Genomic DNA, 16,997 nt, shown 5'->3' on the forward strand with positions numbered 1-16,997 from the left:
TTCCTTAAACTGACGTTGATTTGAATTTCAGACTTAGAGTCAGCGACAGTAGAAATTACACAGACTTCAAGATTTTGGCTAAAAGAAAAAAAGAACGTATATTTAGATTCATATATGTTTTAACTACTTTTACTCTGAAAGGCTTCGCAGGAAACGAGTACATCGTTGAAATGGGTCGTTTCCGGTGAGGAGTAGGTGCGTAATGTTTTGGTTTGGTAGCTAGCTCAGCAGCTAAAACTCCTCAGAATCTACATCTTTAAACGTTACAGGTACGGTTTATTATTTTACTAATGTCTCCAGCTTTCTGAGGCGGATACGTAAAATGAATGATACACAGCTAATGACTGGTTATTTTGATTATGGCGCTTTATTAACCGTTAGAACAGGATTCAGATCTGATTCCCGGGTTAACGGTGAGTCTGGGTTCGGGTTTCCTCTCCTCGGCAGGAGACCTCGATGGGAGTCGACCAGACGGACCCGGAGGTGCCGGAGGACGCGGTGGGAAAGCGGGTGTCCTGCGGCGGGGAGCGGGCCACGGTGCGGTACGTGGGCCCGGTACCGCCGACAGCAGGTCAGACCCGGGTGGGAGGTCTCACAGTCACCCGCTGATCCATGAATCTGACCGGTTATAGGTTAGATTATGTGTCTGTGCTGAATCTGTCATTCTTATAAACGGAGTTTGGAACGAAGGTTACCTCCATACATGAGAAGATCAAACAGGACACACAGAATAAAGAGGAGAAAAGAAAACTCAGGTGTCACAGTAAAAACTCTCCCCCATCATAACTTTGTCCTCACACTAAGTCCAGATGTTTGTGTTCAGGGCTGTGGCTGGGTGTGCAGTGGGATAACCCCGACAGAGGCAAACACGACGGCAGCCATGAAGGAGTCCAGTATTTCTCCTGCAGGTAATCCTCAGCAGTTTAACCACAGTTTGAAATATGCTGAGCACTGACGGTTTCTGTCTGCTGTGTCAGACACTCTAAAGGAGGCTCCTTCGTCCGTCCAGCCAAGGTGAGCTTCGGAGTGGATTACCTGACCGCCGTGCGACAGGTGTACCGGATCGACACGGAGGAGGTGCTGAGCGAGGAGATCTCCATCTCCTCCAAGAAGCTCAAATGGGGGAGCATCAAGGAGCGCAGGTAGGAGGCGTTCAGGTGGAAAGTTACTGTTGGCCTGACGTCATGAAGTAGGTCAGGGTCTGACCTTTCCACGTCTCTGCAGCTTCGAGAGTCTTCCATCAGTGATACTGAGTCACTGTGAGGTGAACGGCCCCGGAGAGCAGGACGGAGAGATCAGGACCACAACTCCCAGTATCCTTTGTGCCGGTTGGTGTCTGTTGTTAGTGTCTCTGTTCTCAGTGAGACCTTAACAGCAGCGATCAGACGTGGAGTGGTTGGACCTCAGCGGGACTCTGCTGTCCTGCTGGGAGGACGTGGCTGCCATCACCCAGCAGCTGGACAGACTGGAGGGACTGCAGCTCAGGTACAGAGTGTGTGTGTGTGTGTGTGTGTGTGTGTGTGTGTGTGTGTTGCCTCTCCACTCACTCAACATTTCGTCTTTGTTTTATTGTTTTTAGCTGTAACAGGCTGCGTTTGCCCTCTGAGCTCTCGGCTCACTGCCAGGCTTTCTGCAGCCTCAAAGTCCTCGCGCTCAACAGCTGCGACCTCACCTGGCCACAGGTATGGAGCGTCTGTTGTTTCTAAATGTGATATTCATATAGACATTTTTAATTGTTCTTCAATATAAAATAATAAAACAGACATATTTATATTATTCTGAAGTTATATGTTAATTATCTAAATATCTGGTAGAATTGTTAAGAAGTTCTAAAATATAAAACAATCATAATATTGAATAGAAAGAAATAAACCTAATATCTTTACGTGAACTTGAGATTTATACATATTTATTTATTTATTTGTGGAACTGAAATATGTTTTATTCATTAGTTATTGTCTCTATACAGAAATATAATTGTTACCACAGAATATAAATAATCCAGTGCAATAATTCTAAACATTTTATTTATATTATTTTGAATTTATGTATTTGTTTATTTATTTATTACTGAAATATGTTCAATTAGAATGTTTTATGTTTCTGTATAAAATTAAAAGTGGTATATAAACTGTGGTCAGTATTTCCAAGTGTATTGTATGTTTTTCATCTTGTATTTATTTATTTATTCGTACTGGATATGTTTTTATTTTGTATATAAAACCTTCCATTCCGCTGTGATTCTGTCAGGGTTGAATAAATCGGTCGTATCTGTCTGATTTCTCTCTGACACCTCGTCGTTATCAGATCCTGGAGTGCGCCCCCATGTGGCCACAGCTGGAGGATCTCTGTGTGGAGGAGAACAACATCACAGAGCTGCAGAGGTAACGGCTCTCACACTGGTTTGTGTTTTGTTTGAGTCCCAACACTAACTCCTGTTTCTCTGTCTGGTCTTTAAAGGCCGGAGGGAGTCCTGCAGACGCTGAGGAGTCTGAATCTGTCCTGTAATCCTCTGGTCCAGGACTCAGTGCTCAGTCTGTCTGCTCTGCCCAGGTACAGTACACAGAACTGAACAGAGACCTTTTACTTTGAAGCAGCTGCAGAACTGGAGGTTTCAGTCACTGTGGAGTATTACCTCGTTCCTGATCACAGGAGCTGGAACATTTCAGTTCAACCAGTTGTTCCAAGTCTCATATCTCACATATTTACTCCATAATTTACAGCCCTGTAACACACAGTGTGAAGACAGTAAAAACCCTGAAAGCTGCTGTTTGTCTGAGTGTTTTGTTTCACTTGAATTTCTAATCTAAGTGTTTTCCTGAAGTTAACACCTCTGTTGTTTGATCACAGACTGGAGCAGCTGAACTTGTCCAAGACCGGACTGTCTGTCATTCGATTTGATGACGCTGCTCCAGGTAAAGTTCAATGTCATGTTTTAACAACGTAATAATAATAATGATAAGTTTATTATTCTCCGACATAAAATGGGTCAGTAAATCCCCCACTCCTGATGTTTGAAGCTTTTACGTGTCTTAAAAAAGGCGGTTGCTAACGAGTGTCTAAATGAGACTACAGAGGTTGTCGGGGACGTTAACATGAAAACCCATCTACTCACCAGTCCACCTTTACAGCCTCGTTGTGTTTCTACTCACGCTCTTTCAAACTCTCACTAACTTTCTAAGAAGAAAGGCTTTTGTAGAAGAGCTCAGAGCTAAATGAAATGACCAGTTGGAAGCTTAGTGGTGGAGACGTTGACGTCATGTGACCGTGGTGTAGTTGGTTTATAGCCTAACATTAGCTTCTTACTTCAAACATCAGAACAGTGGTGTTCATCTGTGAAGATGATCTGATCAACTAAACCTGAAGGATCAGAAACTTTAGCTGCTCACTGTTTAATTTCTGGAATAATCCAAAACACTATGAACCAGGCTGATGCTAACTTCAGGGCTGGACCACAGAAACACATCATCCCTGCAGGACGTTATCACATTTTTACACAGTAGTTTTAGTATTTTTGGTGTAACCTGTATCTGTTGATCATCCAGTTTAAATCTCTGCCCTGTAGGATCTCAAACAGCCATGTTTCCAGCTCTGAAGAATCTCAACCTGAACCACAACAGCATCACTGAGGTCAGTGTGTGTCCCTGCACAAACACAGCAATCACATCAAACACACAACCCTCAAACATCCAGCCGGGAACTGACTGTACAGGATCCAAACCAGTTTGTTTTTGTTTGAAATGCTCTGAACGTTTCAGATTTAGGTGCATGAACAGATGTTAATATGAGCATCAAACTTTTGTTTAGAATCTAGGAACCCAAAGGTTCCTTCAGACCTTTGGTTTCCTGTGTTTCCACTATGGTTTAAAGATCAGGAAGATTAGTCAGATTGATCCTGACAGCAACAACACGTTGTTCCGCTGTAGTCCAGCAGGTGGCAGCGACAGCAGCTGGAAACATGGAGGTTCAAATTGTGTTGCTGATTGTGTTTTCCTGCTTTTTGAGTGGGATTACTGAGTCATTGAAGCACAATGAAAGCAGTTTATGAGGCTACAGATTTTTTAAAAGTCCTCGACTGATCAGAAATGTTCAGTGCTGTAAGCCCCACCCCAAAGGTTCCTGTTCCTGTGGTGGAAACACATGAAGTTCCTCAAGGTTCCTAGTTCCTGGAGAAAGTTCCTGTTGTTGAAACGCAGTGAAACCTTCTCTCTGGCATCGCTGTAAAGAAGAAATCTGTTTAAAATAAAAGTACAGCATGGTCTCTCTCTCTGTTTCAGTGGTGTGTGGTGGACGAGTTGGCGAAACTTCCCAGTTTGGTTCAGTTTTCGTGTCGTGGAAACCGACTGGTGAGCAGCGATGGGAACCCCAAAACAGCCAATCAGATGCTGATCGCCAAACTGGGACGACTGGTCGTCCTCAACAGCAGCGAGGTGAGACGAGCCTGTGTGTGTGTGTGTGTGTGTGTGTGTGTGTGTGTGTGTGTGTTTGTGTGTGTGTGTGTGTGTGTGTGCCCGAGCTTGACCCGCTGTTGCCATGGTTTCTGTCAGATATACCCTGAGGACAGGAGGGGGGCAGAGCTCGACTACATCAAGATGTTTGGAGAGGAGTGGCTGAAGGCAGGGGGGCGGAGTCAGGCCAGCACCCAGTTCACCTGTCTGCACCCTCGTTACCAGAGCCTCATCGACAGTAAGTCACATGATCGGGTCAGAGTTCAGACGACCGATCGACTCTGTACTGACACCTAGAGGCAGCTCCAGGAAACTACAGCGACGTGACCTTCATTTGCTCTTCAACCTAAACCATGTCTCAGTGAAAACAGAGCAGGAGAACGTCTTTCTCCGTGCGTTCATGTTCATGTTGATGTTTTTCAGAGTATGGAGCTCCAGAGGAAGGAGAGCTGAAGAAGCCGGAGCCGTTCGCCCTGAAAAATCAGCTGTTAAGTTAGTCCCTGCTCTCTGATTGGCTAATATTCCTCCTTTGCTACCTGGGGAAAGAACAGGTAATGTTCTGATCTTTTGTCTCCTCTCCAGAGATTACGTTTGCGTTCCCTGACGACGCCGAGCGGAAGCCGATAGAGAAGAAACTTCCAGGTGAAAACAACAGAAATGAGTGATTTGAATGACGAGTGTAAACTAATATCCAGCTGGAGTTAAAGAGTGTGTGGTGTGTTCTGCAGCCACCATGGTCGTTCAGAAGGTGAAGGGACTCCTGTACAGACTCCTGAAGGTTCCTGCAGCAGATCTGAAGCTCACCTACACCAGCCCCAAGGTAACTCCTGCCGTCACTCGTCACCTGGTTTCTGTTTTAACTCTTTACAGAATCCAAACAGACGCGAGGAAACTCGGCCTCCCTGGTGACACTTACTAGGAATGAAAACCTTTGTCCTCTCTGCTGACGGTTAAATGATCTTTTCTGTCCAGATGGTGGGGACAGAGTTTGAGATCGACAGCGACTTGAAGACTCTGCAGTTTTACTCCATAGAGGACGGAGACCAGGTGCTGGTCCGCTGGTCCTAACCCGGGACCAGGAGGATGAGGTGAGGACCCAGAGACAGACCAGAAGCTTCAAGGACTGAACTTGAACTTCAGACTGTGGACGCTGTCCTCCGCTGTGGACGAGGACGCTCAGACTGACACTGAGCGTGTTTGACTTCATGACCGTGTTTCAGACATTAAAGCTCAGCGACGCTCGACTTTACTGGATTCTATTGAACAATCGTCCAAGAACTGAAGAGGTGAACAGCAAACAGACCTTTGACACACTATGACTTGAATTGGTCTGAGTTCATATAGTTAACTCTGTAATGACTGATTGATTATTGATTAATCTTCTGATTGTCTTTGTGGTTCATTGATTGTTTGGTTTATCACCTTCATGTGATCGTTGTGTCCAAATTTATTAACAAACAAAAATTCAATTCTTCAAATAATCAAAAAGAAAAGCAGCAAATCTTCAGTGAGAAACTGGAACCAGGAAATATATGAAATAAAATTTCATCAAATCATAATAAAAAGCAGCTGCTGATTAATTTTCTGACAGTCGACTGCTTGTTTCATCTTTATTTCTCTGTACTGTTACTGTTACTGCGCAAGTTACATGAGGAGGAAATACTCAAATAAAGTACAAGTACCTCAGAAGTGTATTTAAATACAATACTTTACTGCCTATCATTCAGGAGGTCAGACTGAGACCAGTAGAGGGCAGCAGAACATCTCTGAACATACACAGAAGTGACTTTGAGGGATTTTGTTTGTTTGAAAGTCTTTGTTTAGGACATTCATGCTCACATTCAATTGTTTTCTACTATTTACTTTTTTTTTTTTTAACTTTTTCTGCATTTTTTTCTCATGAATGGAGAGAAAGTTCAACTTCAGCCTCTTTGAACTTAGAACCTAGAAGCTTCATTTAAACTTTAAACAGGTCCCAATAACTTCAGCTATTAAGCTTACATTCAACTTTGTGATATCTTGATGTGATACAGTCTTTGGATGACAGCAGTTTATATTTCATGTTCATTTCTGACAGTTTTTAATCAGATTCACTTCTCACACAGTTTACTCCTCAAACTGTAGATATTATTGAGCTCTGTCTCACAGTGTGACTCTAAGCCACAGGATCTCATGTCTATTGTCATTTTACACTCAGGTCTTAAAATGCAGATATCTGTATTTCAGTTATTTAGTTTTTTGAGTAAATTGAGGTTTTTTGGGGGGAAGCTGGAGGACCCAGAGAAAACCCAAAGATGAGGAGTCTCTGCTCTCTGCTGCTTTGCTCCACTACTTTGAGACCTTTATTTTGAAAAAAGTCGGAAGTTGTAGGTTTGTTATTTAAGCCTCCCCCGGGGTGTGACCCCCGCTGCTCACCCATCCATTCAGCCCGCTCCTCCTCCTCCTTCAGTCCGCCTCTGTGCGCCGCCGCATCGCCCGCTCTCCTCGCCTCCTCCTCGGCTCTCTTCACTGAGGAACACCGCTGGTCTGTGGAGCATCAAGTGGGGGAGAAACATGAGTCCCAGGTCCCGGAGCTGGTCGTGGTTCTGGTCGTGGCTCCTGAGCCTGGCGGTTCTGAGCCGGGCTCTGGAGCTGCAGGAGCTGTTCGAGTTCGGAGAGGAAGCCGGAGACCTGCAGCTGCTGCCCGGCTCCGACACCTCCGCCGCGCTGCCTCTCAACGGGTCCCTGTTCCTGTTCGGAGAAACCTTCGACAGAGTTCATGTGAGTTTCACTTCCAGCCGCTGAACGGCAGAATCATAGAGCTGATTCATGAGTTCAGGAACCAGTGTAGAAGAACAACATGAGTGAAACTAGAGTTCGGTTTGAAGTTTCCAGAGTAACAGCAGGGTAATAACATGAATTCAAAAGGAGTTTAGGTTCGGAAGATTTCATTTCTTAAAAAACACATTAAAGAGATAAAACTCATAAATCTCAGTTTAAAACTTGAATCATAAACAACAGCTTCATCATTTTCGCCCTCAGCAGATTTTATTAGCAGATAACTAACATGATGAACCAGCTATGAAACACAATCTGCTCCTTTTTACTCTTACATCTCTAAGTTTAGTTTTCATCACAACAACGTTTTAAAATCTGAAACTGAGATTCATTAAAAATCAGCCTTTGAATTCTCTTCATTTAAGAGCAGTTACACTGTTTTATAGGTTTAAGGGATTTTAAGTGATTATTCAGTGATGCTGTGGATTTCTCTTCTATTTACTCTGATTTTCATTTAATCATCATGTATTGATCCCATCAGCCTGATTGATCTGCTAAATGCTCTTTGGATGTCGTCTTCTCTTTTGATAAGGTTTTCTATTTGACCCTCACACCTTTTATAACAGCTTAGAAAAGACGAGTCCTCGGTTCAGACTTTAGCTCTTTGAGTTTCTGTGACCTCCTCTTCAGCTGCTTTCAGGTCCAACACTTCAACATTATTTAACATTATCTACTGTAACAGGGAGAACAGAGCCTCTGTCTGAACACCTGTTGTTTCTCTGTACCTGTGGTTCTTCAGGTTGGATCTCCCTCTGACTGAGTGAGAGTCAGCAGATTAAACTGCTGAATCAGACCCAGAGAGTTCAGACTGAAGCTGAACTGTAGATCAGTTAAAAACCAGAGTTCCTCTCTGAGATCCAGGAAACTGATGGAAACATCAAGAGTTAGAAACAGAGTTTAGTGTTTGTGACAGCCACAGCACTTCCTGCTCCAGAAGGAGAGGATCATGGGTAATATACACCGTTCAGACTGTGTTTTCTGTTGATGAAAACCACTGAACGTCTCAGACTCAGAGCAGAGATATTTCCCACCCCTGGCTGCAGAGGGCGCTGCTGCTCAGTGAAGTTACATCATGTTGCTTTAGACACAGCTTCACTTCAACTGCTATCAGTTCATACACTCATACACATCATCCCACTTCAGCGGAGTCTGCTCACACTTCACCTTCTCTCAGCTCTTCCTCTTTAAATGAGTTGCAGCTTGTTGTTTCTCGGCTGCTGCTTCAAACGTTTCAGCTGTAAATTTTCTGCACATTTGATCGATGGATAAGTGAATCACTGTGTCTGAGCTCTGTGTTTGTTTACAGCTGATAAGGTTTTCCATTGGGTTTTAATCACCTTCACACAGTGTTTACACTGTTTTCAAAATAAGAGTCCTCTGTGTGTGTTGTGTTGTGTTGCCCCTGCTGTTTGGTTGTAGATCCACATCAGTGCTGCTGATTCCTGCCTCTGATAGATGATAGTTGTATCTGGTCAGATGTCGGGGCGTCGCTGTGTGGAGCTGCTGTTTGCTCAGAGCGACAGAGGTGTTGGATTCTCAGTTAAATATGTGAACAGAGGCTGGAATGTGAGTCAATTAAAAGCCAACACAGATAAGCCTTTTACATGCTGAGTGCATTCCTCAGGTCATGTGACGAGTAATCCTGATTGGAGCATCTACACTTGGTGTTAAACTCAGACCTGCTCCTGTTTCCAACCTGCTGCTGCTGTTTCTTAATTCACTTCAATTCAAGCAGGTTTTATTGTCTTCAGGGATTAAATGTTGACTTGTCTTTGAACAGGACAGAGTGGGGTCCAGCCTCAGGGCGTCAGATCTCTGGTTTCAGTCTCTCACATGAGAGCAAATGTTTATGTTTTGTTGTATATGACAGTAAATTAAAGATGTGCAGGTTTTAGACAGTTTCTCTGACAAAATGAGCACAGTACAGTCATCACAGAGGGCTGAGAGAAACTGAACGACCAGTCAACTGAAAGAATAATCAGTCCTAAACAAAACAAAGATTTTAAAGGCAGTGTTAAATCAAATTACTACAAACTAGTTGACACACAGAAAACACGGAAACAGAAGATTGTTGGTCCATGTTAGTGGATGGACAGAAAAGAAATCAGCAGCTATTTTGAGCATCGATTAAACTCTTTTCAAGGAAAACGTTAAATATGATCATTTGATGCTTTTCTATGATTGTAAAAGAATATTTTTGTATTTTGGACTGTGTAGTTTGTAAAACAACTCATTTACATAAATCATTTTCTAGACAAACTGACCAATCGAGAAAATAATCAGCAGATTAATAGATGATGAAAATAATAAAGCTGTTCCAGACTGTTTCAGGGTTTTAGTTTGTAGAGACAGGACCTCAGACCTCAGTTACCATGGATTATTATTAATACTTCATTAAGTCCATATCGCCACAAATTATAGATAAACTTTTAAAGCAGCTGGAACTAATATTTTTATAAGGAAGATGTATGAAATGATAATTTTCCCTTGTTTTTACTGAGCTTTATAAGGAGTTTCAGCTTCACTCTCAGAGCAGCGTTTTTGGCCCAAACTGCTTCTTTCATTTGCTGTTTTAATAAGAACTTCATTGATAGAGGAACAGACTAACACACAGCCTAAGGAGGTGTTTCTGTCTGGGGCTCGTCCGGGATTTGAACCCGGGACCTCTCGCACCCAAAGCGAGAATCATACCCCTAGACCAACGAGCCACAGGAACAGAGAAGGAGAAGGTGGAATAACTTCAGCTCAGAGTGTCTGATCAGCTCTGACATAATTTCACAGAGTGAGTTCAGCAGCTAAAGAGCCAGAGGTTTCCCTTTAGGAGGAGGAGGAAGCCAAACACAGAGAGAAAACAGAGGGAATACTGGACTGAGATTCATCAGGTCGAGACAAACACCACAACACATGTTGTTCTGAGTTGGGGGTGATGATGAGTCAAAGGTGTGTTCACAACTTGTTTCTGCTGAAAACAAGTGGCCATAAAATAAAGTGTAGGTCGTGGTGAGGAAACGTCTCGGAAAACAAAAAGCCTGAAAATGTTAATGTTAAAATGTTTGAAGTAATTTAGTAGACTGTGCAAATTAGTGTGTAGCACAGAGTCAGGAAACAGTTAAACAGTTAAGAATAACCAATGAAATCAGCAGAAGATATGTTGATGAATGAGAGTTAAACTGATGTGATATTCTCTGGACAAACAGCTGCACCGACCGTTTTCTTTGACCAGTTTGTTGAGAATTTGCACAAGCCGTTGAACCTTCTCAAACACCCTGATTCGTCCACGTCGAGTGTGTTTTTTCTTCCCTGTTTCAGTCACCGCACCATTTGTTTTCCAACCCCCTTCAGTTAAAACAACAACAGGCCTCAGACCACACAGATCTCTCAGCGTCTCCACAGGAAGTTGACGGGACTCAGTGAAGGTCTCGCTCCGGTCGCCTCCGTGTTTCACGTTATTTCAGACGTCGAGGGGTCAGACTTGTTTAATTCGGAGCAGAAGACATGTAATCATTCGTGTTGTTGGAGGATAAATCAGTTTAAAGAGTGTGTTCACCCCAGGCTGTGTTCACATACAGGACAGGAAATCTATGGATGCTGTGCGTCCTGTTGGTTTTACCCCACAAGCACAGGCGGCGGTTGGTTTTTAAGATGATTGGTTAAATCTGTTTGTCCAGTACTTTTGTTTCTGTGCGATTTAAGTGTTGATATGGTACGAGTTTGGACACTGATACAGAAACAATGCTTTTATTTTGATACCTCAACAAGGCCGACGTCTCTCGAACAGCTGTACTAGAACTTTGTCTCATTGAAGTTTAAATGAACATGGTTCAGACCAGACCTTCACAGTTCTGGATAATTTGTGCCATGAAACTAAAAGAAGAAAATAAGGTTTGAATGACGAGCCTTCACACTTCATTAAACCACCTGGTCGCTGTTTTTACTTGAACGCAAGAAAATGCAAAAATGCACCAAATACTCACTACAGCACCAATTGTGGATCAATCCACAACTGAAAATAGTCCCTGCTTTTTATATATTTCCTCGTGTTTCTTTGATAAGAACTACAGTGAGCAGCTGTTTCAGGTGCTTTAAAGAAATGATTCTGTATGTTTGTGAGGTGTTTTTAGAGATTTGCATCTTTAGTTGTGACCAATGGGCGTGGAGCTGAGAAAGAGTTGGAAAGACGGACTAACTTTAGTGTGTTTATGAGGTTCAGGACAGATTGTCTTCATGGTTTATGGACATGAAATGTGGTTTACAGTCAGAGGGTGAACATGTCTTTTTAATTAGTTGTTATAAGAAAGTCGTCAGTTTGTTGTTCTGTCCATCGCGCTTCATGTTGTTTGCTGTAGTGAACTTCTCAGCCTGTAGGGGGCAGTAGCAGCTGCACCCCTGTGTAAAATGGTAATATTCTTTGTACTATTGTGTATTATTTTATACATTTTTACCCACGATTCAGCCTTAAATATGTATTTTGAGGAACCCGGGGATCTTTTTTTAATGCTCCTTTACTTTTTTAAATCTAATTTTATATATTCTACTTCTCTATTAATCTACTTGTCTTTTAATCTTGCTTTTATTCTAGTTATTCCTGTTCTTTATTCTTTTGTGTTACTTAAAGCACTCTGAATTTCCATGAGAACATTGTGTCTCATAAAAAAAACATGCCTTGTTTAATGGTGGAGATTTTCAGAGTAAAACGTCAGACTGACAGCTGTCAGTGTCCATTTTCCCACAGTGTGAAGCTCTAACTGGTTGCTGTGAGTCTGTAGTCTATAAAGGACCCACCCCCCTTTTAAGTGTCTCTACCCCCCCAGGATGAATGGCATCCTGTTGGTCTGTGCCTCCCCAGTAATTATCAGTCCTTCAGTGACACTCCTCAGTCTTTCCTTTACATTCACCTCCAGGACTAAAAACTCTGCAGAGTCGACAGTAAAGTTAAACCTCCTGGCTCGGCTCCAGCTCTCGGTTGCTGCAGAGGTTTTTCCGGTCATACGCTCTCGATCCCTGACAGGAAGTGGAGCGTCCTCATGGAGGAGTTGGCACATCTGGAATGTATAGACGCGAGACATCTGTCCTCCAAAACCAGATGGCAGCGCTCGGAGTGTTTCCTCCCTCCGCTGTTCTCACACTGATAATGATGATCTCAGGGGTTGGACATGCATTATGTCAGCGACGTCCTGGCAAGTTTCCACTGAGGAGTACATATGATTTCACTGCTGCAGAACATGTAGTATCACAGATACACAGCAGATAAGTTTGGCCTTTACTACACCAGTAATTCTTCAGGTTTTAACCCATCAACTACAAATAAACACCTGCTTTACATTCCTACTGACTGTTTTAAACTCATTAATCAGTTTTCAGATTGAATTCCTTCCTTGTAGCAGACATTAGTTAGGTTTCAGTCCAACTGTAGCTCATGTTTTCACCAGATTTCACAAAATCCTGCAAAAGAAAATGCAAATGAATGCATGTTTCACTCTGGTGGAGCTGATTCTCCTGTTGGTGCCATTAAAACACCACAGAAGAAGAAGACACAGTGACATGAGGTCATTAAAGGAGCTCCATTCGAAGCTCAGACGATGGAGAACATGATGGAAATCTGATGTTTCATGTGAGGAAGGTTTGGTTCCTCATCGCTCCACACAGACCTGACCATTTCCTCTCTTCACAGGAAGTGACAAGTGACGTTTAAGTCACATGATTCATGTACGTCAGCGTCTGTTCTTCACTAAGTTTGTTTCCATTTGTTCAGTTTCCACCCTCCTGTTTGTACAAGCACTTTTGAGCAGTGGGAACAAGTGGAAATGTGAAAAAATCTTGACATATTGCAAAAAGTTTTTTGGCTGAGGTGGAAAAGTCGACATATCGACAAAAGTAAACTGTCACAGAATGTGATGGAAACAGATATGGTGAATAAATGCTGATGAGAAACCCTCTCACTGTCATATTTTACTTTCATCATTACATCAGTTTTTCCTCCTCAGTCAAACGTTTGGTGTTTCCACCATCAAACACCATCACAGTTGATGTTTTATTCTTGTTGTAGTTTATTGTTATTGTCATTTGGGACTGTTGTTGAAAATTGTTGCATTCACATGCGTCATAGTTGCATCGAACTAAAACATGAGAATCATGGAAACTAAAAATGTCCATTTGTCTGTTACTTGCACTAAAAAGTCTACTGACTCCAGCCTCAGTCTTTAAACGCACCGTACAGCTTCAGTGCAGCAGAGCGAATCGTCCTCTAATCACAGGGTTGGTGGTTCAACTCCCAGCTCCTCCTGGGTATGTATGGGAGCTCGCTGCCATCAAACTGTGACCTGCTGTTGGTTAATAAATGAAATCTGTATGCTGTGCACTTATTTAACCTATATGTGCCAGGTTACAGTGTGAACGAAAACTCCGACCTGAGCCCGTCATTATCCTTCTGTTCGTCATGTGATCCTCCTGAAAGGTTTGGAGGTGCGTTTATCTCGCTGTCTGCTCAGTGAACTCGAAGGTCTTCTCCTCTCTAAAGTCAGATACCTGCTGTCAGACCTCGGCCTTTCACCCACAGAGGCGGGGGGTGGAGAACACTCGAGTCTTTACAGAGGCACTGGAGTGAAACAGGTTTCCTCTCTGGCTCTTATTTCCTCACCTCTCTCATCTCACAGCATCATCTCAAATTCACAGAGAGACGTCTTTCATCAGTTTTCGGGCTCTGACCTTTGAACTCTTTGCTGCCAGCCCCATGTAAAGATTTCTTTCTGCTTGTTTAGGGTCGAGGCCTGACAGGAAGCTGAAGTTTCATTTAAGTAATGTTCCCACCTGTTTGAGGAAAGCAGGACGAGTCAAGGACACATCTCAGCACAGAGCAGCTGTTTAGTCTCTCTGTCCTGGTCGACAGTTGTATGTACACGCTGAGATAAGATGGAGTCCGGACCGTCGGATATACAGTTTATGTCTGCTGATGCATTCAAGGTTTCTGTCAATGGAGTCTGGTAGAGATATATAGAGATGTTTCTGGATCTTCCTCTTTAATAAAAAGCTCTGTCTCTGTAGGAATCCTATCAGAATGCTGTCACTTAGAATAACAATCTGACTCTGTCAGATTAATGCTCGGTTCATTACAGTGATATAATGAGCAGTGTTGTTGCTAACTAAAGCAGGTCAGTGTTTGCACAGGTGGATGGAAACATTTAGTTGGTTGTTCTTGTAAAAATTATAGAAGATTCTCAACTGTTTGCAGGAGAGATAATAAACAGAAGTGGTGACAATGACAAGCAAACTGAAAAAGACGTGTGGTGTGAAGATTTCCCAACACAAAGAACTAGAGTTTGTATTCTTGTCTCCACATTTTAACCCTTGAGCAACACATTTGTTAGAGGTTTGTTTTATTTTCCTGACAGTTGTGTATGTTTGTGTGTTGCTGTCTGTGCTGATGGTGTTTGGTCCTCAGCTCCATCCTCTGTTGATGACTTGTTGTCTGAACTCTGAGGCCTCCTGAGCTGAACATTAACCATTTGAACATGTGTTGCATTCTGGGAAACACAGCCCCATAATCCTTCAGTAAATGATAATAAGAGCAGCAGCCGGTCAGCCGGTATTAATATCCCAGTGACGGGATATTAATAACACTCTGTGGCTCATTAACGACTCTTTAACTTGGTCTAACTGGTTCTGTTGTTAGTTTAGTTAGTTAGTTCAGTGCAGTACAGTTATTAAGTAGCATGAATCAGAAACACTCAAGTAAAAAACAAGTATCATTTATCTCTCAGTAAATTTAAACCATAAAGTTTGGAAGCAGAAAAAAGTTCTGTTGGATGTTAAAGCTGAAACATTGAAATGTTTCTTTGGAGTTTTTGTTCAGTTGAACTGTTATTGAGACATGAACCGAAGCTGTTTGGTGCCTCTGTCTCGGACAGAGTGGAAACACTTAGGTTACACTTCATGGTCACAGTTGACGGCGCTCCAGACTTGCACAGTAACTCTGGCATTTGCTTGCATTCAAGTTTAAGGCGGATTTGAGTTAATGAGGTTAAAGAGATCCTTTTCTTCTGAGTGAATGGGAAGTTATTGTGCTGAATTCCTGTGGGCTGACAAAGCGAGCAGAGCTGCAGAGGGAGGTCGAGCAGTAGGAAGAGTCCTGAACATTTACTGCAGTGTTAATTAGAGATCCCTCTGTTCTCTGTGACGGGCAAACAGCCGCTGACCTTCGGTCGCTCCTCACTCCAACTCAAACATCCAGATTTTTAAAACAAATTAACAAATCATATCTACATCCTCTTATCTTTATTCCTTCATGGCCACAGATGATTCCCACTCACAGGCCCAGCAGGTAGAAAGGTCAAAAGTACGGGGGCCTGGAGTGGTCACATCAAAAAAAAAAAAAAAGTCTAAATGTGCGAACAGATTAGTCAAAACGTGCACACTAACTACAATTCATGCCCAAGTTTTAACTAATTAACTAAAAAGATGTGACCACTCCAGGGCTCCGTACAAAAGATACTAAGTCATAATTATGACACAGTAAAGATGTTTTCTCACCTGAAAGTCAGAGGTTTGTGTTAGTTTGTGTGAGGTTTGTCTAGTTACTGCTGCTAAAACTTCTACCTCCTGTTGCAGATTAACACTAATGGATTTGTGGCTGTTGTCGAGCCTCCCGGTGAGAGGGAGTACCTGGGGAAGATGCCTGCTGGTTTCAGAATGATCGCAGCCTTGCTGGGAGACCTGGACAACAGTGACGGACGAGGGAAGGTCTTCTTCAGGCAGGAGAGCAGCCCAGATGTTCTGAGGCGAGCCCATGAGCATATCAAGAAAGCTTTCCCCAGAGACGACAGCGTGGAGCCTCCCAGCGTCCTCATCATCACCTGGGCAAACATGGCTGCCCAGGGGACATCTGGACGAGGGGACGGACTGGACGCTAAGGTGAGCCATGCTCGGTTTTCAAGTGGGATGGTTTCTTTCATATCTCAAGTCTGTGGTTTTACTTGAGCTAAACACTAACATTAACACACATGCTCACAGTGACAATGCTACCATGCTGATCTTTAGCAGGTAAAGAGTTTACCATGGTCACTGTATTAGTTTTTGTTTTTGTGCTACCTGATGATGGTGCTAGAGGAGAAGTCAGGGGGTCACTTTAAGTCATTACAAATCATCCTGAGGGGTTCGTGAACATCTGAACCAAATTTCATCCCAATTCATCTGGAATTTGTGAGAAATTTCAGTCTGAACCTCATGGTGGCGCCAGAGGAAGATCCAGGGCATCACGATCCATCCAGCAGATTTTTCAGTCGTGGTTTGACCAACTGGAGCCAAACTTGTTACTTAAAACCGAAACTAAACCGAAACTAAAAAAATCAACATATTAAATCAGACTTTTTCTCTCAAATATGTTCTCAAATGGCAGGAACTGACTCAACTGTCTCACTTTAAAAAAAAAACTCTTTTTCTCAAGTGTTTTAATATTCTATTCAGCCCAAATTGACGAAATCTACCTTTCAATATAGTGAACCTCAACTTTTAATCATGGCTTAAAGTTAACTTTAAGTGACTGTCCTCACAGTTCAAACACCCTCCAACCTTGAATAGCATTAGCAAGCCAGCTAACTACACTTTCTAAATTAGACAAGTTTGTAGTAACCAGGATGAACATTTTCTCTTTTTATAGAGATTAACTGCCTCCCACTCCTCCAGCATCTCGCTAGCATCAAGCTAACACATCCCTAAGTCTGTCCACCTAACACCCAA

General features: G+C 42.8%; 2 protein-coding genes and 1 non-coding gene across 3 annotated transcripts in view; 2 read left to right on the forward strand and 1 right to left on the reverse strand.

Moving 5' to 3' along the window:
- Positions 1-133: 133 nt before the first annotated feature.
- Positions 134-6,038, forward strand: tbce (tubulin folding cofactor E). The gene is made up of 17 exons (XM_018684819.2): positions 134-269; positions 448-571; positions 824-908; positions 978-1,142; positions 1,225-1,313; positions 1,386-1,485; positions 1,580-1,682; positions 2,308-2,384; positions 2,461-2,553; positions 2,851-2,915; positions 3,566-3,630; positions 4,278-4,430; positions 4,548-4,686; positions 4,872-4,940; positions 5,031-5,090; positions 5,177-5,268; positions 5,421-6,038. Exons 2-17 carry the CDS (start codon positions 457-459, stop codon positions 5,514-5,516), a joined length of 1,566 nt encoding a protein of 521 aa, XP_018540335.1. The 5' UTR covers positions 134-269; positions 448-456; the 3' UTR covers positions 5,517-6,038.
- Positions 6,039-6,811: 773 nt separating this feature from the next.
- The window catches only part of LOC108888733 (nidogen-1), a 29,623-nt gene continuing 19,437 nt past the window's right edge, over positions 6,812-16,997 (forward strand). The window contains exons 1-2 of the mRNA XM_018684855.2: positions 6,812-7,208; positions 15,870-16,172. Of these exons, the coding sequence (XP_018540371.1) occupies positions 7,002-7,208; positions 15,870-16,172 (510 nt within the window). The 5' untranslated portion in view covers positions 6,812-7,001. The remainder of the gene's footprint in view (positions 7,209-15,869; positions 16,173-16,997) is intronic.
- Positions 9,902-9,973, reverse strand: trnap-ugg (transfer RNA proline (anticodon UGG)). The gene has a single exon. It is a non-coding gene; the product is annotated as a tRNA-Pro (tRNA).

The sequence above is a fragment of the Lates calcarifer genome, linkage group LG5 (genome assembly GCF_001640805.2).
Source record: "Lates calcarifer isolate ASB-BC8 linkage group LG5, TLL_Latcal_v3, whole genome shotgun sequence".
NCBI lineage: Eukaryota > Metazoa > Chordata > Actinopteri > Centropomidae > Lates > Lates calcarifer.

Coding starts and splice junctions, on each gene's coding strand:
- tbce (XM_018684819.2), top strand. CDS start 457: ATGGGAGTCGACCAGACGGACCCGGAGGTGCCGGAGGACGCGGTGGGA. Junction 1,143..1,224: donor GGGAGCATCAAGGAGCGCAG/GTAGGAGGCGTT, acceptor ACGTCTCTGCAG/CTTCGAGAGTCTTCCATCAG. Junction 3,631..4,277: donor ACCACAACAGCATCACTGAG/GTCAGTGTGTGT, acceptor TCTCTGTTTCAG/TGGTGTGTGGTGGACGAGTT.